This window comes from Globicephala melas, chromosome 10 (assembly GCF_963455315.2).
Source record: "Globicephala melas chromosome 10, mGloMel1.2, whole genome shotgun sequence".
Classification (NCBI taxonomy): domain Eukaryota; kingdom Metazoa; phylum Chordata; class Mammalia; order Artiodactyla; family Delphinidae; genus Globicephala; species Globicephala melas.
In genome coordinates, this window is record NC_083323.1 from 24,256,721 (window position 1) to 24,283,202 (window position 26,482).

At 39.8% G+C, this 26,482-nt stretch overlaps 1 protein-coding gene across 1 annotated transcript in view; it reads right to left on the reverse strand.

The window, feature by feature from the left end:
• CFAP54 (cilia and flagella associated protein 54) overlaps positions 1–26,482 on the reverse strand; it is a 310,172-nt gene that overhangs the window by 129,375 nt on the left and 154,315 nt on the right. The window contains exons 39-46 of the mRNA XM_030856338.2: positions 24,982–25,090; positions 13,291–13,443; positions 11,220–11,414; positions 9,305–9,392; positions 8,798–9,007; positions 5,804–5,870; positions 3,879–4,061; positions 1,156–1,242 (exon numbers count right to left, since the gene is read on the reverse strand). Of these exons, the coding sequence (XP_030712198.2) occupies positions 1,156–1,242; positions 3,879–4,061; positions 5,804–5,870; positions 8,798–9,007; positions 9,305–9,392; positions 11,220–11,414; positions 13,291–13,443; positions 24,982–25,090 (1,092 nt within the window). The remainder of the gene's footprint in view (positions 1–1,155; positions 1,243–3,878; positions 4,062–5,803; positions 5,871–8,797; positions 9,008–9,304; positions 9,393–11,219; positions 11,415–13,290; positions 13,444–24,981; positions 25,091–26,482) is intronic.

Consider the following 26,482-nt stretch of genomic DNA (forward strand, 5'->3'; position numbering starts at 1 on the left):
TCAGGGAAGAAGGGTATTTCCAAAAAAAGGAGAAGGAGGGCTAAGCTAGGGGAGTGTGGGAGCCCACTCACCCGCAATTACAAGAGCCAACGAGGCACATCTTGTCGAAGCCCCACATTCAGTAACGCCCAGTTGGTAGGCTGAAGTCAGCTGCAGTGGGAGTATTTACACCATGGAAATTGCAAATGTTACAAATCAAAGCTTTTTTTTAGAGTGAGCTGTGAAGTATTTACCATCACACGGCTGACAAAGCCATGGGATAGGAGGCAAAAGAGTGGGATAATGGGTGAGAAATATTTTAAACTCACAGATGCTAAATATTCTATTTTAAGTTGCTGGTTTTGCCTCAACTAAAATTTCCTTATGTTCCCAATTTTCAGTAAAGTCCAGTATAGAAATAAACACCTTGGGTGGATGTAGTGTGTGTGTTTACGTGTGTGTGTGTGTGTGTGTGTGTGTGTGTGTGTGTGTGTAAAATATGGAATAGGGCTGAATTCCATATTAGAGATGAAGAAGTGCAGAACAGGGAGCAAATCTGCTGGCTGCTGAAAGGATCCATGTACAAAACAAATTCAATGACAGTGGGAGCCTGCGGCCATGGGTGATCGGGAAAAGGGGCAGAGAAAACAAGATGCTTGATGTTCCCCACTCCACACGGGGTTCAAGCCAACTGCACACGAATCTTGAAAGCAGAGAGCCTCCTGACCTCTGGGTTACAGAATTAATTGTAATTTAGTGCCTGTGTGTTTTATCACCTCAACTGTCTGTGCAATAAAAAAAACCCTCCTGTATACCATGATGTACACAAAGATCCTTAGCAAAACAACTCCCAGAAACTTCGGAAAATGACTTATTAGTCTCCATGAGGAAACCAATCTTTCAGAAATGGTGATTTCTAGGCTGAATGGTGTCAGGTGAGCCTTGTTACCAGGGGTAGCTGTTCCTCACTTTACTGTGGCCCAAGAATAAAATGACCTAAGCCTTTCTACATGGCTCTTTCTCATACTTTATTAAAATGTTGGGCAAGTTTTTTTTAATATCAGTACAACACCATATATTATTATTAGCTTATGATGATAATAATAAAAAAGTAATTCATGACAGTATCTTTAATAGTTCAAGAATATCAAATGTCTTAAAAAGCTTGAAACATACCTTGAGGATTCTTGCTTCTAGATTTCTGACTAGGTCTTGGCAAATTCCAGAAACAAAATATTGGTACAATGCAAGAAGAGGCAGAATCTACCAACAGAAAAACACTCTGTTTTGAAACGTATTTTATCAAGTTAATAACCTAATAATACAATTTAGCCAAATACTGATGTAAGAGATGTTATGCAAAATTGTGATTGATTTTTCCACATTAGAAGACTGTACTGTTTGGTATAAGTGAAATGATCTGCCTAACATATGTTTCATAATTTTATCAGAATTTTAAAGTGCTGTCAGTGACTTAACAGTTCCAAGTAGATGTTACGTGATACCCAAAACCTAGGTTTCACATTTCCTTAAGCATGGAAAAATAAAAATCCAGTTAATCATCTTCCTTGAAAAAAAATTATTTCAACATATACGTATGAAATACTGAGGCCTGTGGAAACGTTCCAGCAAATGAGCTACCAAATAAATGCAAAATTTAAAGCAAAGGAACTCACATCCATGTCCCCTAATAGCTTCTACTTATTCATCTCAATGTCAGCTATTTGTCTTCAACTGGAATATCTCCATCATCGAAAAATATTTACAACAGGCCTGTTATATGTCAGACACTGTTGAATGAGAAAAAAAATCTAAGTCCTTGCCTTCATAAAGCATATATTCTACTGATTAAAACGCAAGCTTACTCTTCATATAACATTTTTATTTTCCTAAAATTAACCCCAAAGTTCAAGTCTTCTTGGAGTCCCATGGATATATGTGAAAGCTTACAGACTATCAATTTTTCAATTGACCAAACCAGTATCCAGCTAAAGGCAGGTGTTGAGGGACAGTTTTGCCTAGACTTCTGAACAGCTCCTGATCTCAACTTAAAACTGAAGCTCAGTCCCTACAACTGGGTCCTGCTCCATCAAAGGCAGATGGAGCAAGAAGGGGCACTGGGATCCTTATTATTTAGCAAACTATTTCCCATGATCCCACAGCATTGGGTCCCCTAGCAAATTTTATATGTTACAGCTGTCTCCTTAGCCACTGGGCTCCTCCTGGAAGGTAGTGTAATAGAAAATGGAAACTGTTTACATCTTGCAAGTTTAGCTAAGGAATCTCATTGTCAGTCAACTGGCAGCTGCTAACAGCAACAGCTTTTGAAAAGGACTAAAACTGGTCTTAAATGATTTCAAACATAACACAATACGTTTTTCTACAATGGTGCTCTACAAACATAACACAATACTTTTTTCTGTAATTAATGCAGCAAAAAATGAGTTGGCTATTACCTTTGAGATTGTTTCTTTTCTTTAGTGACAAATAAAAACATACCATTTTATTGCTGCCAATTGCTCAGTTATTCAGAAAAATGTTCTCAATTCCTTAAGCTTCAGAGAAAAAAGTCTCATCTCTTTTCCAGGGCAGGGATATGTATTATATATGAATATGACTAGGCAGCTAAAAGTTACCCAGGGGATAAAAACTATTTTCTAAATCCAGAAATGAATCCCCTTAACAAGAGAGGAGCACCATTTTGCTATTTTTTTCTAATAAACAATTTTTTGCCAAATCTGCCAAGTGTTAAAAGCATGTATCAACCTCTTCACTTTAACACATGACATTATAATTTAACAACTAATATCAGGGGGCAGTAAATCTTTTCAAGATAAGGAGAGAGTGAACTTAGAACAAGAGAAAACAATACATGAGATAAAAGAAAGTAAGTATGAAAATTATAGAGGAAAGGGAAAGAAGTAGAAAAAGAGAAAGAACATATATTAACAAGCAAACACAGGGGAAAAGAGATACAGAGGTAGAGGAAATAGCACAGAGGAAGAAAAAAGGACAAATACGATAAAGGAGGAAAATATAAAATAATCAACAGAACACCCTAATTTATGTTTAAAATGCAGTCAACTTCAAATTTATGAGATACATACTATGGTTTATTTCCCTAAAGGAAAAGAGAGTTGTATTTGGGTTTTTTTTTAATTTCTTAGGATATTAAGAAGTGTCTGTCTTTAATTTCACAGTTAGAATCTATTTTTCACTTCGATGTGCCCTTAACACAGAAAAGACAAGACACAAGGATAAATTTATCTCAGTAAAGAAATACTCCCAGGGTTTCGATATTGATACGACCTGCATGACTTAATGCAGTGAAGTTATAAGTGCACTAGATTCCTGTGTTTGAGACCAGTGCAACATTCTAGTCAATTTCACCAAATGTCTTCTAAAAAAGGTAAAATAATAGAGTAAAATAAGAGAACAAAATCAAATAGGCATGGCTATTGTACCCAAAAGGCAATGCAAACAGTGATGTCAAAAGAAAGAATATTAATTAATATGTTTCATCTTGAAGTACAGATCTGAATCCCGAAAACAGAGCTTAAAAGTTAAATAGGGGGCTTCCCTGGTGGCGCAGTGGTTGAGAGTCCGCCTGCCGATGCAGGGGACACGGGTTCGTGCCCCGGTCCGGGAGGATCCCACATGCCGTGGAGTGGCTGGGCCCGTGAGCCATGGCCGCTGAGCCTGCACGTCCGGAGCCTGTGCTCCGCAACGGGAGAGGCCACAACCGTGAGAGGCCCACATACCGCAAAAAAAAAAAAAAAAAAAAAAAAAAGTTAAATAGAAACTGACCAAAACTACATTATTAAAACTTGAAAAGTATAAGGTAAATGGGGTAAGATACCACAGTGAATTAAGATCTGTCGATTTTACAAATCACTTACTATTAGATTTTGCTTAGCAAAGTGCAGTTCGCGGATTACGTAATACAGACTTGCAACTACAGAGCAGATGTCAGCCCGGTATCTGTCCGAGAAGAGCTCGATGCCGGGAAGAAGCTGAGTGATTTCATACTGAGCATAGCAACGTTCAGCTTTAGGGTGTAGAAGTGTGGTTCTAAGCAAACCCTGTAAATGAAAAAGGTGAAATGAAGAGCTGCAACTTGCATCTGCAACAACGAGAGAGAAAGATAAGTACATGTATTACTTCCCAAAGTGCTTTGCGTATGCCTAGCACACTGTATCCTGTAATAAATGATACTTATCAATATCCTCATGACTATAGGTTCCAAATGCTTTTACCACTCAAGATGGGCCTTTTAAATTCCATGGTAGTTGAATAATTATCATTTTAAGAAGAAATTATATTAAGTTATCATTTGTTGAGGGTCAATTTTGTGTTGGGCACTCTTGGTAAATTCTTTGTAAATATTATCTCATTTAATCTTCACTTAACCTACCCCTAGAAGGAAGGATTATTATCTCACAAGTGATATAACTGAGGCTTAAACAATTAACTTCTCTGAGGTCACACAGCTAATGATGGCAAAAAGAAGATTCAAAGTCATGTCTATGTAACTCAAAAATGTATGTTCTTTCCACTATACCAACCTATATAAGTAAGTAGAGGAAAGAAAAACATATTTCAGAAGTCTAAATCAAGCAGAGGTAATTTTGAATTTTTATTGAATTAAGTAAAAAGTTGATTTGTTTAATTGACCAATATTTCTTAGGTAATTTATATGACCAACGTTGTACCAGACATTCAGAAACAAGATGAATACACAAAATCAAATTGTACATTTAGGAGTGCTTCTTATGTTATCTTAAACAATTAACATTTCTTGATGACAAATGCATCATAAAGTTATTTTAATGTATATATCTGGAACAAAGTTTAATCAGATTGCTCATTAAACTTATGATACCTAGTCTAAAATATTACAGTTGTTTAATTTTTAGTTTTACAAATTTTCTTTAAAATCATAAAAAGAGCAGGTTTTAAAAATAAATCCCCCAGCTAATTTTAATTTTAAGTGTCATATTACAAAGAAATGATGTCCACGTTTAAGCAAAAAATTACTTATTTCTAAAATATAAACAGCATTATCTTCAGGAATGAGGAATATCAGAAGAAAGTAAAGGATGCAATAGAAGGAATCCAATTCGGATTATTATTCCCTTTGCATCCTTGCCTCTTCCACCTTTTCCCTTTGAAGCACAGGCCAGAAGTGTATGGAACATAAGAAAATTGAAAACTCTGGCCATATGCTCATCCAGATTTCATAAGCTACTAGACTCCTTAGAACAAGGGTGTCCCATCCTTCAAAGTAAACAGAACCTTCAGGAGACTGCAGAGGCCCCTGGCTATGTTCCCAAATCTTAGAATGTCTTGTATTTCAGATAAAAGCTCCTTTCTTCTTCAGTAAAGTCAAACCCAAATCCTAAGAACTGCAGACACTCTACTTATATAGTCTTCAACTTATTTTTTGCTTTCATTATATGGTATATTTTACATCACACAATTGAGCAAAACTTTATTTAGAGATGAGGCAACTTAAGGCAACCCTTTAGACTCAGTCAGATTCCCTTCACTGCTCATTAGTAAAATGACATTACGAAGGACAGAAGACTTAGTTTCCTTATCTGTAAAACTCCTCCTTCTGTAGCCAAAATGAAAAAAGTGACTCTGCTGAATACCATGCCACAGGGGTTCAGCCATTGAAGGAAAGACGGGCTTATGATATTTAATCAAGGTTCATGCTATTTCCCTACGTGCAAGTTTTATGAATATGCTAAACCACTGCTTTTTTTTTTTTTTACTGACTGCATGGTCCGGCTACTGTAAAAAGGTATACAGGAAGTGTTACCTGAAAGAGTAACCCGGACAAAAGGCAAGAGTTGGTTCTCTTTTCAACGTCCAATGTCTGAATAAATCTAAGTATAAGAAAAAGAAACATTCATAGACAATGTTCCAGGACTATTTTTATATAAATACATCTCTAATACTCATAGATTTTCCAAAATTAAAATAATCTTTGTGATTCTAAAAGTGCTACATACTCATATAAGATCTAGGACATAGAAAGATAGAAAAAAAATAAAATGAAAAGTCACCTATAATCCTACCACCTAAACATGATTACTCGTAACATTTTGGCCACTTTCCTTCTAGATTTTCTTCTACATACAATAATACACATGCACACTCACAGTAAGACTAAAATTATGCAATACATATTATTTTATAAACAAATTTTTTATTCTTGGACATAATGAGTTACATCATTATTTTACAGATTTTAATATTTTTATCATATGCATGTACCATAATACTAAAATATCCATCTCCATTTTGGTTTTTTCCAACGCTGAAATAAACATTGTTGTACCTACATTTCTGAGCACTTGTCCTATTAATTCCACTGGATAAATCCCTAGAAGTGGAATTTTGGGGAAAAGGAGGTGCACAATTTTAAATCAAATTTTTGATGAGTACAATTAAAAAATTTCCTCCCATAGATTTAAACAATGTGTTTCCTCACCAGCAGTATATTATGGATCCATCGATGACATTAAGTCCTTCCACCAAAGATTAAGGTAATATCTCTGTGTTTACTACTGTCTCATTTTACATCCCTTAGTAGAGTTTGAGTTTTCTTTACATGGGTCTTGAAACTCAAATTTGCAACTGTAAACCACATTGCCTTCTTCTAAATCTTATTTCAATAACACCAGTGGGCTTCACTATATTAATAACTTCGTCAGTCTGAGTTCAGCTTCTCTATGTGGTGCTTTACCTTCTGAACAGTGGGGGGAGAAGTTTCTTCTCCTCAAGGAGTCTCCAACAGCCAAAGCCCCTGGAGTATCACAGAGCCTGTGGAAGTCAGACTTCCAGCTGGGTAACCAGGAAATGACTTTCTGTTGATTGAAAACCACTAAGTAAAAACTTCAGAGGCTCAGAGAAGCTGAGGTGTCCTCTGGCAGGAATGCTATAGCTGTTCTTTTCAAGCTGGGAACCTTCCTCAGCTTTTCTATTCTCTGCTGCCAAGCTCTACTAACTTATAAACTCAAACTTGCGTGGGGATCGTGTGTGTGTGTGTGTGTGTGTGTGTGTGTGTGTGTGTGTAAGGAAGAGTTCCGTCCCAGGAGTGGTAAAAAAAAAAATCAAACTTGACAGAGTTTTAAAAAAATCTTTAAATGTTTGATATTTTTTAAGTGGTAACTCCTTACTTCCCCTGTCCAAATGCTAATTTTCTGAAAACAGTGTGATTATTAACTAGGACAAGTTATTATTTTTAAAAACTTTCTCTACAGCTCAAAATACTATGCAGATTTTTGCCTACCACGCCCTAAAATGTAACTAGAGAGGTAAAGGAAACCTGTACCTCCACTCTCTTCATACTTCCTAAATTTCGCACATTAATCAAATATTTAAGATATCTGTGAGTGCTAACTAGGTATAAGGCATTGTGATGGGCTTTCCCATATGTTACATGTGGCAGGTTGAATAATGCCCCCCCCAAAGAAATCAACGGCCTAATCCCCCAAACCTATGCATATGTTACTCCACGTGGCAAAAAACAAACAAAAACCCCAAAACCAAAAAACTTTGCAGATGTGATTAAATTAAGGGCCTTGAGATAGGGAAGTTACCCTGAATTACTGGGTTCAATGTAATCATAATGATCCCTATAAGAGAAAGGCAGGAGGGTCAGAGTCAGAGAAGATGTGAGGACGGAAACAGAGCTCGGAGAGAGAGAGAGAAAGATGACAGGCTCTTGGTTCTGAAGACAGAAGATGGAGCCATGAGCTGAGGAATGCAGGAGGCCTCTAGAAGCTGGAACATGCAAGAACAGATCGTCCCCTAGAGCCTCCGGAGGGAGCTCAGCCCTGCCAACACATTGATTTTAGGACTTCTGCCCTCCATAACTGTAAGACAATAAACTTGTATTGTTTTAGGGCACTAAATTTGTGGTAATTTGTTATACCACTAATAGGAAACTAATACAGTCTGTGTTACGGGCTAAATCATGTGACCCACTGCACCCCTGAAATTCATATGTTGAAGTCCTAACCCCTAGTGCCTCAGAAGGTGACTATACTTAGAAATAGGTCTTTAAAGAGGTAATCATGTTAAAATGAGGTCATTAGGGTGGGCCCTAATCCAATATGATTGATGGCCTTATAAGAAGAGCAGATTAGGACACAGACATGCACAGACGGAAGACCATGTGAGGACAGAGTGAGAAGACAGCCACCTACAAGCAGGGAGAGAGGACTCAGAAGAAACCAGGCCTGTCAACACCTTGATCTCGGATGTCAAGCCTCCAGAATTGTGAGACAATAAATTGCTCACAGATTGGTACTCTGTTGCTAGTTTGTACTAGCAAACTAATACAGTGTGTCATGTAATTCCTGTCACCACAGTTTACAAATGAGAACAACTGAGGCTCAGGCAGGATGAGTAACTTGCTGGGGGCCCTAAAGTTAGGCCCTAGTCAGCCTGTCTCTATGCTGTTATTCTTTCTCAAATACCAACTGTTCATCCACTCGTTCATTCATTCAACAAGTAGTTATTGAATCCCATCTCCATGTCAGGCACTCGGGATACACTGGTGAACAGAACAAAGACCTATGCCCACATGGTTCTCACACTCCAGGTGTGGCAGGTGTTAACAGGAAGAGGAGATGGCCATCAACAAGAAACAGCACAAATAAGTAAACCATATAAGCCTGTATGATATGGACACAGCTGCCTGGGAACCCAGTGCATGTGAGGTGTGGCACCCTACATGGCACGGGTGGGCAGCCCACAAAGGAGGCGACAGCTACGACACAGACCACTCCATCGTCACACTCACTGTGCTATCTTCGCTGATATCACCGCCCCTTGCAAACATCCCCAAATGCCAACTTTCGACAGAAACTCCTCACTGTAGTCTTTGGAACCTGGAGGTGAACGGCTGTCAGTGGCATTGGTGAGTGAGCTGCCATACTCCTTCCATGTATGGAGCACGTCTTGTTTTCTGAATATGTCATCAAGAGCTTGACTCCAACATTTAAAAGCAGCCCTAAAACAGAAATAGAGCATGCAGCAGCACGTTTTCTGAGATCCGTGTTATTAAATCTATCTTCCAAAAGGGAAAGCAAATGCACTGAAGAGACATTTTAATTAAAATGTTAGAGAATGGATCTATACCATTTATTGCTCATAACCATTTCTCTCAGGTAGCATTTGATGAATAAAATGCAGCAATGGAATATTATCAACAGACTAAAATTTAGGAAAGGCAGTATTTTTCACAATAATTAAACATTTTTTTCAGCTGAACAAAGTTTCCCTTGTTTTACTGACTCCTAAAAGCTACCTTTTCTTTTGTGCGAAGACAAGAAGACTTCCAAGTTCATGCAATGCCTGAACGTTAAGACTTCTTTCATTGCTGGTTTGCAGAACATCTGTATTTTTAATCAAGTGAAAGAACAAATGTCAGTCCCTGGAAAATATTTCCTGTATATTTTCAAGAATATTTTAAATTGCCTTATACCTTAACTGTGTAGATAAGCAAACTTCAAGCTAATAGAGCCTTTAAATGTCACACAATATGGGTAGAGAGCAAACGATGTTCTATTTTAATGTCATGGAGTGGGAGATCGGGTCAAAGAGGTGGGAAACGGGAGAAAGTACAGTAAGAGTCGGGCAGGTTGAGATGGTGAAGGAGAAACATCCAGAAAAAGTGTGCAAGGCAGAAAGGGCTGGGTATATATATGGCAATGTGTGCGGCCGGAATACGCTTTCTGGGGAGGGTGAAGAAGCGGGTAGTGGTAAGATTACGGAGGCATCTGAGTGCCACGTGGAGAAATATGGACACTATTCTACAGCACATGGGAAGCGTTGAACAGTTTGTTTTTGATCAGGGATGTGACAGGAGCACAGCACTTTGGATTCTTCCTTTACCCAAATGCAAAAAAGCACATCTTGAATAGTACCTGAATTTGTTGTTTTCTGATGAATACATGCATTCCAGGATGTGTAGCCAAAAAACCCAACTAACATGGCAATGGTTTCTAATGAGGGCAGCAATGTCCCCTAGAGGGTATTTTAGAAATTTGAGGAGGGTTTTGTTAGTTGTCACAATGGGGCATCTGCTAGTATTTCCTAGGTAAGGACCTGACACTTGATGGCCTGCCATGCACAGAACCTTCCCCCACAGTGAGGAAAAAGGTGAGAAACCTATTTATAATTATTTGAGTCTAACATCTAACTTCATTTCATAGAAAGGGTATGTTTGCGTGTGTTCAAAATGCTCTGAGTTTTCCAGAAATGCAACCACTGTAATATTTTGTTTTGTCCAGAATGGCCTAGATTTGCCATTTTAGAACATCATGTCACCAAAATTAGCAATGCTGATAGTACCTGAGTTACCAATACACCTGTCTCAGTCTGCATTCGTAGCTGTCACATTCATGTGTATCCTGTATAGTTTACCTACTGTACGTGAGCATCTGATTGCTTCTCTATACCTCTAGTGCCTAAGCTCTTACATACCAACAAATAGATTCTTTTATTATAAAGTTATTTCATTTTAGTTACCCTTCATTTTATATTTAGAGCTTCATATTGATTTTTAAAAATAATGTGCATAGGAAGAATAAAGGGGGAGTTACAAAATGTCTGTTATAAAAAAAGGGGGGACGTTGGGTCTACAGCATGGACTGAATTTATACTGCTGAATTTGTAGAAAAACCAACTCAAGTGGAAAGACAAGGAAAATGCAATCAGCTGGGGCAGAGCAAAAGCACATAACAGTGGCCACATCTCGACAAATGGTTCACAGATTCAGTTAAGGTGGGATGGATGGGACGGTGCCTAGAATCTCACAATGGTGACAGCCAATCTGGGAAAGTGGGTGATGGGAGGGGCTGGAAGCTGCTTGTCTTGACGCTGCTCTGTCACTGTCCACGAGGGTGTGATGAATCGATTCTATGTTCAAGCTCCTTCATCCTACTTCTACAGATAACATTTCAGTTACAGTCTAGCACAGGGAACTATATTCAATATCTTGTAATAACCTATAATGGAAAAGAATCTGAAAAATATATATATATATATTGATATATAACTGAATCACTTTGCTGTACAGCCAAAACTACCACAATATTACAAATAACTATACTTTGATAAAAAAATAAATTTAAAAAAGATAATATTTCAAGACCAAATGCAATCTCAACATTAATGTGACAGATCATATTGAAAATGAACACATAATGAATAAATCTTACTAATAGTTTCATAATAAGAAGAAATTACGAGTCCAAGCTGTGAGGAGGGAAGTTTGCTTTTCTCCACTGAGCTGAAAACTTGGAAGTGCTCCTGAGAAAGGTCAGGAGGTGTTGGCATGTGCATCTCTTCTGTCCCAAGGCAAAACTCCACCTTTCTGGTAGTGAATTTTAAATTGTTCGTTCCTCCTTTGTCTCCTAAATTCATGAAAAAAATTTAAAAGAAACTTAAAAATGGAGAAAGAAGGGAAGTCGATGAGGAGGAAAAAAGTAGAAGTGGAAAAGGAGAAGGAAGGAAGGGTTTTGTACAGAGCTGAGACTCATTTGCAGCTCGAAGGACACTATTTCCTTAAACTTCGTATCTTGAATCATTTCTGAAGAGCCCAGGTGTGTGATGTGCTCTACACTCGTGTTACCTCATAAGGAACAGCACAGAGGGGCAGTTTGCTGGAAAGTAAATGTTGAGATAATGCTTTGCTCCTCATGGGGACTGGCAGAAGTTGCACAGGTTTTGAGTTTGCCTTTTTTAAAAGAGTTTCCAACAGTAAGATGTTAGTTTGCCTCTGGGGCAGAGACCTCTGGGATAGAAGCAGTGCAGAGGTACTTCTGACCTGAGGGGAGAAAAAAAATGGGAAAGAACCTGTCTCTGTATAAGATCAGAGAACACACAGGAAAAAAAAAAAAAAAAAAGGAAAAATATTCTAGGGGAAGTAGTCAAAAACCTCAGAGACAGAGAAGCTAAAATGGATTTAGGTCTACAGCCCAAGGACTGGGGATAAACTGCTGAGAATATCTTAGTACCAGGTGAAATTTAGATTTAGGCAGCGTAAACCATTCTTAGGAATTGTATTTGCTTTTTTAATTCATGTCCTTAACCACTGTTAGTGTACATCATACTTGAAAGAAGTTTAAACATGATGTGGAGGGCCAATTTAATGTAATGTGTGTCTTTGGACAATACAACCAAAAACTGTGGGTACATATCATAGTAAGTGCCTTTTGCGGGGAGAAGGGGCAGCAACAAGAATGAATATATATTGATACATACATACATACAAACATATATACATACATAAATAAAACTTGTCAGTGGTTGTAAAAAAAAATTGGTCAAATTTCTAATAGATCAGTTCAGAGACTATTAGCATCTTAGTTAGATGCTAAATTTAAATCTATTATTAATAACTTTAAAATACAATTATTTTAAGTTTCTTCATTTAAATTTATTCTTTAAGTTTATTCTTATTATTCTGATAAATGTGAACAGTAAGTATTATAAACACAAATTAGGGTTTTAACAAATTTTAAATTACCTAAATGTAGATAATTTGAGATTTTTCTCGGCCTGAATTTGAGTATCTTCTTTCTCTCTGAGGTTACCACTTAACCACTTGAAGTCCTGCTTTGACTGAGTTTACAAATCAATAGATTTTGAGAAGGAAGAAAACAAGTGTAATGTAACCAAGAACAGTGAATATCTTTTTTTTAAGCTAAAAGAAATCTCTAAGATCAAAATCTGTGGTATTAATAAGAAATCTTACGAGATGTGTATATTAAAATGCATCCTTTTCTTAGACATTGATAAAGTAGTGTTTTGGTAAAAGACTGTAGTTAATTCGATATGAAACAATTCATCTACTTATAAAAATAAAACAAGACTAGAGCACTGCTTCTGTATTTACTCCGCTTAGGGATTATGTTCGTTTCACAGAAGGCAGAGAAGCAGATGAGTGAGGCAGTGCTTTGGTTGGAATAAAGTGTGAGAAACAGAGATGTAATCCACTAGACAAGAAGAAGAAAGTGAAAGGCAGCAGGGAGTGGGCATGGAAGTGGGGGAAGGAGGGACCTATGGCAGAACACAGTACACCCACGGGGTGGTACCCTGGGTAAATAAAGAGGAAGGGATGCAGAGCAAGTACAGTCAGCCCTCCATTTCTGGGGATGCAGAACCATAGATACGGGGGGCGGGGGAGGGGAGCTGACTGTAAGAGACGTGTACATCCACGGATTTTGGTATCCACAGGGGGTCCTAGAACCAATTCCCCGCAGATGCCCAGGAACGACTGTATTTTACCTTGTGTCTGGGCAAGAAATAACGAAAGCAACTTTCTGCTGTGTCGGATTGATCTGTTGCGATATTTGGATTTTTCCAAGGTCTCTCTAAAACATCTCAAAGTGTCTGTCACGTCCACGGGCACACAGAGGAGCTCTTCGGCTTTGCTGTATTCTGAAAGGAAAGGGAAGAGTCACGTGAGGGATGAAATGTTGCAGCAAGCCAACAAGCAGCAAAAGACTTTCTAATTCAGAGAATTTCTTGGGCCCAAACGAAAGCTGCTAAATTCAAAGCCCCCAGGTCTGCAGCAGTTGTTTCAACGTTCAGATCAAAATTTTTTTTTTTGGTATATTTGACAGTTTTTTTAAAAAAGAAAAAAACTTAGAAAACTTTTGATTTGTATGAAATGCAAATAACTTTAGATCTTGCCAATTTTCCTAATAAAGCCTCCTACTTTTTCTTTTGCTGATCATAAAAGATGAAATAATCTACTCCTTTTCAGCAGCCTCTTCAAAGCCAAGGTGCCTTGGGAAGGAGACGAAAGGAGGAAACAAAGAAGCTTGGAGATGGGCAACTGCTCCCTTGAGAGAAGGAAAAGACAGCTTTCTAATACTGGAGGATGCAGAGGAAAGGAAGATGAAGCCATAAACGGGTATGGAACTACAAAGCAGTCCTGAAAAGTGGCAGAAGGGCAGATGTTGGCAGAGAGCTGCTGTGAGGTCCCTGGAGAGGAAGTGACAGTCCCATAAATTAGGCTGCAGACCGGCTGCATACACCATGAAGCAGGCACACGGGAAAGAAGAAACACAGGCTTCAGACGAATAACAAATAAATTTACCCCTTCAACAAGCTGAGCAGGTCGAACATCCCCTGTAAAATCTGAGGTCTTGAGAGTGCAGCAACTTGCCAGGGAACAGGGCTATAAGAGGTTAAGAGGCGTGACCTCTGCCCTCAAGAAATTTACCGTTTAGCTGAAGCAAAGAGGCATTCTAACACTGGAGTATGAAAATCACCTTGACAGAAAGTATCTGGTTACATGTGAAAATGAGGGAAAGATAGAAGAGATAGATCAGTGTAGGCAGGAAAGGATGAGCAAGAAAGACTTCATGGGAGAGAAGCTATGCCAGCTGTGTCTTAGAGGATAGGGAAGGTCAGATCAGGAAGAAAGAGGCAAGGGGTTTCAGACAGCTAGAATAAGAATAGCTGAAGTTGATTAACTGTTTATACTATGCCAGTGACTATTCTAAATAATTACTGTGATAGTCTCACTGAATCCTAGCAACACCCATAAGAGGGATGTACTATTATATCCTCATTTTACAGATGAGGAAAATCAGGCGTAGAGAAGTCTAGCAGCATCCCTTGGGTCACAGAACTAGTTTGTGCAAGGAGAGGGTGGGAGCAGGATTAAGGGTGGCGATTCAGGGCACAATGAGATGACATGGCCAGTCCTTTTGAACTGAGAAGGGTTTCCAGAGGCCTGAAGCCCTCGCTGAGTAAGCGGCCTTCATCCTCTTTAATGGGCAGTCAAGAAATGGTTTTGAGTAGGACCCCAGCAGAAAGAGATAAGTATTTCAGGAAGAGTGAGCCCACCGCTGTATGCACAGCAGCCTGCAATGGAAAGAGGGTGGTGGCTGGGAGGTTGTGAAGTTATAACACAGACATTGTATGATGTGAACTTGACTGAGGTGGTAGCAGTGGAAACAAGGGAGGGACACAGGGAACATTCTAATGTTAGAAGCGACAGGAGAGTGGTTAATTGGCTACGTGGCAAAGAAAAGAAAGAGAGTGGGAATTACCTCTTCCCCATCTTTCAGGGCCAATGACCTACCTCAATAGGAATAAATGGGAGAAATCCATAGGGATTTCCTGCAATCCCCGACCATCAGACCCACCCAGCCCCCAGCACCTGTGTCCATCTACACTGCCAGGGCATCACTCCAGCAATTCTCTCCCCTCCAAATCATCAGTTTTTCCCTCTGCTGAATCATTCTCAACAACATTTTCCTTTTTTCTCCTATCTTAAAAAAAAAAAAATCAAAAAAATTTCATGTTCATTGCAGCATTATTTACAATAACCAAGACAGAAATAACTTAAGTGTCCATCAACAGATGAATGGACAGAGAAAATGTGGTATATACCCAATGGAATATTACTCAGCCATAAAAAAGAAGGAAATCCTGCCATTTGTGACAACATAGATGGGCCTTGAGGGCATGATGCTAAGCGAAATAAATTCAGACAGAGAAAGACAAACACTGTATGATCTCACTTATATATGGAATCTAAAAAAAACCAAACTCATAGAAACAGAGAAGAGATTGGTGGTTGCCATAGGCAGGGGGTGGGGTGATGGGCAAAATGGGTGAAGGGGGCCCAGAGGTACAAATGTCAATTACAAGATAAATAAGTTCTAAAGCTGTAATGTATAGCATGGTAACTATATCTAAATTTCTAAAACAGAAAAAAAATTATTTTGAAAAAATAAAAAACCTTTCTCTCGACCCTACTTGCCCCTCAAGACACCATCCTATTTCTCTGTTCCATTTTACAACAAAACTCAAAAAGTTCTATTTTCACTGTTCCCCATTCTCTCTTGAACCTGCTTAGATCAGACTTTCCCCCATCATTTCACCCCAAGGATCTTCACGTGGCTACATCTAATGTTCAATTTTTAGACTTTATCCCTCATAAATTTTCAACAGCATTTGACCCAGTTGCTAATTCCCTCCTCCTTGAAATACTTTCTTCCCTTGGCTTAAAGCTCCTTTTCCAACCTTACTGACACTCCTTCTTAATCCTCTTTGCTAATTCATCCTCATCTACCCAACCTCTTAATACTGGAAAAGCCCAGGGCTCAATCCTTAGAATGCCTGTCTTTTCTTAACTAACATTTGAGGCAGGCTGGGACCTGGGACCCTTTGCTGCAGTGCTTGCACCTGGACAAGCGTCTGCTCAAGCAACAAAACACAAAGAAACTATAAGGGACTAAAAATAACTGCGTGCATGCACAGTTGGGGCAAATCATGAACAATAAGATATACAAACTGTCACTTCTGAGGTGCCGGGAGCAAAAGCAGGGTACTGGGCATGATCCCTGCACACAGAACCACCAAGGGCGGGGGGAGACCACCCTAAGGGCCCCTCCGGCCTTACCCACTGATCTGCCCTCACACCCCATTTAAGGAACCAGCCCCCCTGCCAGTCGGGGAGCGAGCAAGGGAACCTGTTAATTCTTCTTGCTCCCCCGTGCTGTAGCACGAGTCCCAGTAAAGCCTTGCCTGAATTTCTCATCCTGCCTCTTATCAACTTCTACTGATTAAAGAGGCCAAGAAGCCAGGTTGGTAGCACATTCACCCCCTTGATGACCTCATCTAGTCTCATGGGTCTAAGTATCCACATGCTGCTGGCTCCCAAATTTCCATCTCTGGCCCCCACTCTCCCGAAGTCCTGAGACTCATCTATCCAATGGTCTCCTCCGCTGTGCGTTTAATAGACATCTCACACTTAACAGGTTCCCAACTGATTTCTGAATCTTTCCTCCCTAAAAGCTACTCCTCCCATAGACTTTCCCCACCTTATTAAGGGATGGTTCTATTTTTCCAGTCGCTCAGGCCAAAAGCTGAAATCGTCCTTGACTCTTCATGCCATCTCATGCCCCAAGTCAAATTCACAACAAATTCTGGAGGCTCCCTCTTCAGAAAACATCCAGAGTGCCACCATCGCTCACCAGCTCCACTCTCCACTCCCACTTCCACTGTTTTCCAAAGACCTATTATCTTCTTTTGAATTACTGCCATCGCCGCCCCCAACCAGTCTCCCTGTTTCCACCCTTGCCACTCTCAACATAGCAACCAGAGGATGCCTTTTAAAATGTAAGTTCTCTCAGGACTTCCCTGGTGGCGCAGTGGTTTAGAATCCGCCTGCCAATGCAGGGGACGTGGGTTCGATCCCTGGTCCAGGAAGATCCCACACGCTGCAGAGCAACTAAGTCCATGCATCACAACTACCAAGCCTGTGCACCTAGAGCCCGTGCTCCACAACAAGAGAAGCCAACGCGATGGGAAGCCCACGCACCACAATGAAGAGTAGCCCCCACTCACCGCAACTAGAAAAAGCCTGTGCACAGTAACGAAGACCCAATGCAGGCAAAAATAAATACATGAATAAATAATTTAAAAGAAAATAAAATGTAAGTTATTTCATGTCACGTCCCTGTCCAAGACCCACCACTGGCTCCCTTATCACCTAGAGCAAACACCAACGCCCTTGGAGTGACCTCTAAGGCCCAACATGAACAAGCTCCCCATCTCCTCACTATTCTCCCCCTCACTCCCTCCCACACCAGGCATGTTTCCACCTGAGGGTCTTGGCAACAGTGGTTCACTTTGATCTAGAACATTCTTCCCTCAGATATCTCCATGTCTTGATTCCTCAGCTCCTTAAGCTTATGGCTTAACCATTAACTTCTCAGTGAGGCCTCCTTTGATCACCCTCTTTAAAATTGTGGCACCCATTATCTTCTGACGTACTATGTGTTTTACTTGTTTATTGATTGTCTCTGGCCACTAGAATGCAAGTTCCATGAGGGCAGGAATTTTTGCCCATTTTGTCCACTGAATTCACCCCTGGCCTATAACATACCTGTTACGTGGTATGTGCTCGATAAATATTTGTTACATGAATGAATGATAACAGTTTTCAAAGCTAAATGTCTGGGATAAACTTTATTAATAACCACTTCCATAGGCATTAATCGCAATCAATCCTCACAGCACCTTACAACTAGCAGAGATAGATATCACTTATACTTTACAAAGGAGGAAAGGTGAATTTGAGGGACATTCCCTTGTTTTAAACCCTTAACAAGAGATAAGAGAGAAAATCAGGGTTCAAGTCTGAAGCCTTTCCCAACTAGTTTTCCAAAGGGTATCAGATTTGGGGAACAGGAAGTGACACCAATTTGAGGCCTGCTAACGTGGGCACAGAGACACTTTGAGAATAAGACAGGAATAAGCCTGGGGTCCTTGTAAGCCCAGGGAGATCCTGATGGAATTCACAACACAGGGTCACATTCAAATGGCCACAGAGATAAATCTTTCATTACCACCCTCACGTCTAGAAACGCTGGAGGCTCTAGTCAAACCAGGAACATGGCCACATGGAGACGAGCATCTGTTCCCCCAGCAAGTTCACTCTTGACACACTTCCCTGTCACACATTTAAGAGGATCAAATACGTAGGCCACAGTAGCTCTTTATTAACTCCCCAGTAATCTCGCTCTTCTCCTGCGAACTTCGCTCTTCTGTCCCCTCCATCCTGTCTCCACCATCTCCCCTCCTCTAAGCATGCACAGTCCTCACCATCCCCGACAAGCCATGCCCCTACCCCTCCCACCCCAACCCTTATGCACAACACCCTGAAGATTATAGGTTTCTGCTCTGGTTCTCCGTTCTCTTGCCAGAATTCATGAGCTTGGCTTTCATTTTTTTCCTCCATAGAGAGTGAGATTAGGGAAAGAAGTTCAGCAAAGCAAAGGAAAAGGAGGAAGCTGGAAGCCCTCACATATTAATATTTTGAGACAGTTACTTTCTCCAGGCCTTCATTTTAATTATCTATTAAAACTGGGATGGCAATATTTACCTCCAAGGGTTACTGTTTTAACCTGTGTGTGAAGTGTCCAGCGTAGCGCCGGTCATGGAGGAAGCATTCAACAGACAGATGCTCACATTATGACCGTCAGTCATATATTTAAAAAATATCCATCGAGCACGTACCATTACTAGATACCACGCTAGGCACTGAGGAGGTACAAGTGAACAGAACAGACACACTCCCTGCTCTCCCAGAGCTTACATTCTAGAATAAAATTCACGAAGGCATGCCAGTGATTGGGGGTGATAAGAGGGATGAGAGGAAGAGTAGATGTCTGCCATCTTTAAAATATGAGGTCTGAATAAAATCATCCTGCTACTTTTTATCAACTATCTGCTTATAAATCATTCCTCTTTGTTTTTTTCCTTAACTATCTTTTACTTTTTTTTTCTTCTTTCAAGCCTAGCATATCTTTTCCTTATAGTCTAATTAGGGCTCTGTTGGTGTTTTGGTGGCTGCCTACATGAGATCAATGATGCAAAGGAATAAGGAAATATTAGCTTTGCAGGCCTCGTCCTGCCATCTTTGTCTCAAGGGGTTCCTCTATGAAAACTTCCATGGATAATTCAAGAAGCTATTTTAAAGGCACTAACAGCCTCAACGGTTTGGAATAGGTAAGAATAAGAAGGAGGAGGAGAAAAAAGACTCGATTTACTACATCTCTCATTGTACCAGTGTAGATATTAAAACTGAAATGCCAATGACTCCAGAGAGATGCGTTCACCAAGGAAGGATCAGGGAGTGATACAAAATTTGGGCTGCTTTCTACACACTTGGTCACATCAATCTAAATGCCCAGAGGTACTAAAAAAACATGCCAGCCAAAGGGTTCAAAATTCCAACACACCTGACGAATGAATTACCCTATTAGAGAACTTAAATACCAATAAGGTCAAAACTCAAGAAAGAGATCCCAGACAGAATGCAAAAACAGCCACAATAAAAGGCACATCCATAGAGTTGTCTCCCCTATGAAGCTTCACAAGCAGGCAAGTTACTCATCCACACAAAAAATCATCTGTAAGGTACCGAGCACTGGGGCATTACAATACCTGCTCTGAAGAATTAAATGCATCAAGCACTACCACCAAATGCTGTTATGCCAAAAGGGAATCCATGAGGTTCTAAAGCAGTGACCTGGTGTGGAAACCATCAGAAGTATACTTGGTCTTTTTAAAAATTCTTTTAAGAATTGCAGACAAGTCGTGGTGATATACATAAGACCCATCATGCTTATAAACATGTTAATGATCTGAATTCAGTATACTGAAAAAGAATTCAGCATCCTAAAAATTTGCCTAATAAACCCAAAAGTCCAGGCCAGATTATGCTCCTAGTCACAGAGGTCCTACAGTTTTATAAGGAGTTGTTAAGGTGGACGCCAAGATTTTAATGATACTTGCTCAATGTAAAACCTGTAGTTACTATGCAGGATCATCTAAAAATTGTGAAACTATCATAACAAGTCACAATAAAGTATCTGTCTCCCCATAACTACTGAGACATAGCAATTTTTTCTTGAGTGCTATAAGTTTAGAAGAGAGTCTAACCTGCAAGGGGACAAATGATGAACAGACCTGATAGCTTAGTGGAGCCCTTATGGGTTAAACAATCAGACGGACCAGGGTTTGAATCATGGTTCCAGTACTCACTAGTAAGACTAAATTTTCTCATCTGTAATAATAAGCATAATAATATCTACCTCCTAAGATGGTTAAAATTAAAGAAGGTAATAGCTATAAAGTACTTGGCTCAATCAATTATTACTGCCATTACAATAATTTTTAGATTTTATCTATTTGAATATTCCTGCTCTGTTCATTGCTCAAACTGGCTATACCCCCACCACCACCGAGAACCATTCCAAAGGACCACTGTAGCCTGATTCCCCCCGCCTTCCTTTCTGTCCCACCACCTGCCACCTTGCCTTTCCAAATGAACTTAACAATAGGCAGGCAAAGTGCTTTTCTGACATGTTGTGGCCACCATCAGTAAGCACCTGCTGGTCACACAGGTCTAGAGTTTTGCTACGTATGCTTCTCCTAGCCCTGAGATGCTAGTCATCGTTTTGAGAACAAGCATTTTCGACACATATTCTCACATTTGTTGCCAGCTCTTTTTAGGATGGAGGGGATAGTATAAAGCACATTCTGAGTTATGGATCCCAAATTGGGGAATCTCCAGAGGTTTGATGGACAAAATGAAGAAAAGGAGAACACACCCAGGAAGAATCATGCTCTTTGATTGGAACTAGTCACAGGTGATTGACCACAGGAAGATGGTCCTCCCATTGTTCACTGAATATGAGAAGACAATTTATCAGTAAATTGTCATGAACAGTAAAATATCATGAACAGTAAAACCTACAAGTTCATGGTCACCAACCTTACTCAACTAGACCCTCTACACTGCTCTGCAGCCCTTCTATCCTCCCTTTTCCTATTTTTCTCAGTGGCTGGTCAACCCTCTCACATCCCTCCTGAAATCTCCTACCCTATCAACCTTGGCTGTGCTCTCAACCCCCTGCTTCATTAAAAAAATCTCCAGTACCCAGTAAGGATGCCTTCAACTCCTACCATTACCATCTACAAATTTGCCTGATTTGGGCCTGTTCTCTCCTTCCTTTCTGCCCTAGCGGCAAGGGTGTCCCCCCTCTCCTGTCTAAGACTAAGTCCCCTATGTTCCATTCTCTTCCTTGTTTATCCTCAAGCTCCTTTCCCTATCAAATATCTTTTTCTCCTGTCTCTGAGCTCTCCCCCTCTCCTGGCTCTTTTCATTTAATATAGAAATATGCTCCTTCTTTTCTACTGAAAACAGACACACAAACAAAACAAAACCCTCCTGAGCTGTCCTGAGCTCTACTTTTCCTTCTGGCTGCTCCTGCCCCCCCTCTTCCTTGTCACTTCGAAGCTTCATGAAAGGCAACTCTCGTTTAATGACTCTGTGCAGGCACAGCTCACCATTACTGCACCCCCCACTCAAGATAGTTCCACTCCCCTCCCCACCATTTCTTTGAAGTGACTCTTGTCAAAGTCACAAAGTCATTCATTTGACAAGTAGATATTGAGTTCCTACTATGTGTCAGGCACTGATGAAGGCATTTAGATTATATCAATGAATGAACCAATGATCCCTCACTTCATAGAGCTTACATTTTATCAGGGGAGACAGACTAGTGATCAATAAATGCAACAAAAACCTGAATTATACAGTGTGATAAGTGGTTATAAGTGCTCCAGGAAAAAAAGAATACATTTATTAGAGTAAGGGGAATTGGAAGGAAGCAGGCAGGGTGCAGTTTCAAACAGAACAGTCAGGGTAAGCACCATTGAAAACTGGAGATGTGCACGAAGATTTTAAAGAGGTGAGGGATTTATCAGACAGGCATCTAGATGGGGGTAGAGTACTTCAGGAAGGAGAAACAGCTAGAGCAAGACCCTAAGGCGAGGACAGAAAAAAGGCCAGTGACAATGAGCTCCCAAATACAACAGACAGTCTGTCCTTATCTTATGTGACCTCTCTCTGACCGCTGACTCACACTTTCTCTCGCCTTGGCCTGGTTTGTACCACTCTCATCTCCTGTACCTCCCACCTCTTGGGCCATGTCCCAATCTCTTTCAGATACTGCTCCTTCTCTGCTTGTTCCCATGACAGTCATTAGGGGTCTTCACATATTCTATCTCTTTATCCTTGGGGTACAGAGTACCATCACACTTCCCTCTCCTTTCAAAGTTAGATGTGGCCATGTGACTTTAGCCAATAAAATAGAAGTGACATGAGTCAACTTCAAGTATCAGCTTTAAGAGCCACCACCTGATTTATATATAAATCATGAATATAAAATCATAAAATATAAAAATATATATAAAATACATTCTTTTTCTTGCCTGGAAAATGGGGACAATAACAAACTTACCTCATCAGACAGTTGTTAAGCTAACGTTCGCAAAGCACTTAATACTCACGAAGCACTAATACTCATAAAGTGCCTGATGTCCAATGCATAATAATAATTCTTTTATTGGGATTGTTATAATAATGAAATAAGACAATCTACATAAAGCCCTTAGCACAAAGTGCATGGTATATGCACATGGTCTTGCTTCAAAGGCTGTGCTCTGAACCATTTACTGTATACCTCCAGGTTTAGCTGCCCTAGAGGATAACATTAGTGTTTTGCCTCCTGCCTCTAAAACAATCATGGAAGCCTGTGTCGAGATGGACATTCCATCAACCCATGATGATGAGCTGCTCAACCTCACTGAATACAGTAGCATGAGCAAAAAACAGACTTTCCCTTGTGCTAAGGCAATGACATTTGGGGATTGTTCGTGACTGCTACATAGCCCAGCCCATTCCGACTGGCACAGCTTCCAAAGCGAGGCCATCCTCAGGTCCATACTCCACAGAGCTCACCCTGGGTGACCTCATACAAGCCCCTGATTTCAACCACTACCAATGTACTGGTGACTAAATTACAGATCTGCTGAGTGCCTCACTGGTACATCCAATCATATAATGGATCATTCTACTCAGCCATCATTCAGGTACCTTGAACTCAGTTACAGCAAAGAAATGTTTTCCTCTAAGCTTCCCCTCCCTTCAGTGTTTTTTGTTGTTGTTGCTGTTTTTGTTTTTGTTTATAGAATGAAGATATCACATCCATTTAGCCTCCCAAGCCAGAAACCAAGGCAACTTGAATTCCTCCCTTCCCCGTCCATCCGCCTCACCTAATGAGTACGTATCTGTCCAGCTCTCTGTTCTCACCATCTAAGTCCAGGCCCTCATCATGTCTGTAACACACAAGCTGGGAGCAGCTGCTCTCCTACCTCCACATGGTCTCCTTCCAACCTTTTCCCCATGCTGCTGCTGAAAGTTCAAGAACACAAATATGATCATTTCCTCTTCCTTCTTTACATCCTTCTCACTAGCTCCCCTCAGCTCTCCGGATAAAGCTGAATCTCTTTATCCTACCTTCTAAGACCCTTTATTATCCAACTCCTGCCAACCTTTCTAACCTCAGCTTTTGCCTTTTACTTTTACATTAACCCCACTAAATTACATGGAGTCTCTCAAAAGCGATGCTAGCCGTTAACTATTATTGTTTATAGCAGCAGCAGCAGTAGTCATAACAGTATAGACCTTACTACTCTACGCTATAATCTCTGGTTTATTTATCGGTCTCCTTCAAGGGGCTGTAAATCGGATAACAAATCTTTAGTCTCATTCATCTTTGTATTCTCAGGGCCTAGTACAGAACTTAACACATGGTAGATACTCAATAAATGTTCGCTGAATGACTGAACAGCTGCCTGACCTACTCAAAAAATGAATGAATGAATGAATACATACATACATACATACATACATACCAAAATCAACAGATAAATGAATGAAGGAATCCTAACACTTCAAAGGGAAGACTTGCATTTCTTTCCTATACCCAAAACATAGGAAAAGTGCAATTGAGAGAAGGCTTTATTTCCATTTTCATCTCATCCTATTGCCTCATTCCTACAAGCTGCACCACCAGAACATTCCAAAAGGGCTTACCAGCTAAAACCAAAGGAGTCATGATGTCCCCAGATCTTCTCTTGCACTCTTGTTAAAAGACCTACAACTAAACCTTGGTAACACCAATAGAAGTACAATCTATATTGATTATGGAAATGGAAGTTATTACGGGCATCAAGATGGAACAAAGAAAATAGCAAAAGGTCAATTTAAAGAGTTCCCAAGTGAGATTAAAAACAGGGAAAAATGTGCAAAACAGTCTTTTCCCATCTTTATTTTTTCCCATCAGTTTCCTTTCTCCCTCTTTTTATCTCCCTTCTTTAACTAACAGATTAAACTAATAAAAACATGTGTTTTATTTCCCTTAAGTGACATTTATAGCAACATAAGATGGTAAATATCAAATGGATTATTTTCAGTGAAATAAACCTGCAAAAGAAATTTTGCAAACACTTTAATTATGGAAGACTTGACATGCAGAACACAATAGTAAACCTTGTTTTGAAGAAAAGAGAAAGTTTCAAGCTAAAATTGGTTCCAACCTGAATAGATAAGATTTTTAAGGAAATCTTCCCCGTGTCCTATAGTTGTCACTTCATTGGTTAGAGGATTAATCTTGAGCTGCTTCCCAATGAAGTTTCGGCAGGTTATCTTAAAAAAGAAAGGAGAGAACAAATATCACTTAGGTATTTATAGCCAAAAATTTGGCTTACTTGAAATGTTCATCGTATTTTTCATTTGTAAAAAAAAAAAAAAAAAGAGAGATATAAAAAGATGCTATAAATAAAAGCTCCAGAGTAGTATCCAATTATGAGAACTTTTGGGGAAAAAAGTGGCTACATAATTTTTCATATTTCTTCCGTATAGCACAGCTGGAAAAGCATTAGGCAAATTATGCAGAGCAATTAGAATATGATTTTTCTGATATTCTATAAATTCACTAGTCTAAATATATCTTCCATTATGTAAGTTGAAACGTATTTAAAATAGAGGCTGCTTTTTCAATGGCAGATTTCCCCCCCTACTCAAAATTAACACAATTTAAATTTCCCTGGTGAAGTTTTCCAGAACTAACTTCCTCTGTAGTATTTGTTTAAACTATTTTTAACAGATACTTGAGTCCTAAAGTTGTAAAATATCTGAAAACAGGACATTTTTAGACATAAGGTAATTCTTTTAAAAGTCCACCATCCTCTTGTCTCCATTTGTCCACTCCCACCAGCATCCCCAGTGAACTAACCTAATGCTCAAAATACAACCACCCTTGAACCCCAGTCTGATGTAGATGTTGTTTCTTTATTGTCCCTTGTAGGTACTTCTACAATGAGATGTAAAGACAGTCTAAGAAAATGCAAATTCCTTCCCCCAGCCTAATAAGGCCCTACTTGACCTAGTCCTTCCCACCGCTCCAGCTTCATTTAAAAGTCTTTATTGAATACCTATTATGTGCCAGGCACTGCTCCAAGCTCACAGATGATATAGCAGAGAACAAAATAAGCAAAAATTCCTATTGTTGTGGAACTTATTCTAGTGGAAACAGAGAGACAATAAACAAAATATAGAGTACATTATAAAATATACTAAGGAGCTATAAACGCTATAGAGAGAAATAGAGCAAACAACACATAATTTTAAATAAGGTAATGATGAAAGTCCTCACAGAGAATGTGATATTCAGCAAAGACTGGAAAAGCTGCAGGAAAAATCAATGTGGATATTTGGCGGGGGGCGGGCACAATTCCAAGCAGGGGAAGAGCAAATGCAAAGACCCTGGGGTAGGGTCTTCTTAAAGAACAGAAGAACACAGCAGCTGAAAGCTGCAGGGGAGTTAACAGAGACAAGTTACTGGTGATCACAGGGGGATGAGTTATGTGGGGCATTAAGGCCATGATGAAGATGTTAACTTTAACACTGAATCAGATGGGAAACCACTGCAGGGTTTAAAGCAGAGGAATGTCATGGTCTGACAGGTTTTTAAAAGGCTGTTCTATCTGCCATTAAGAATAGACTACAGGCTGGAGACAGGAGTTCAGGGAGGCTGGA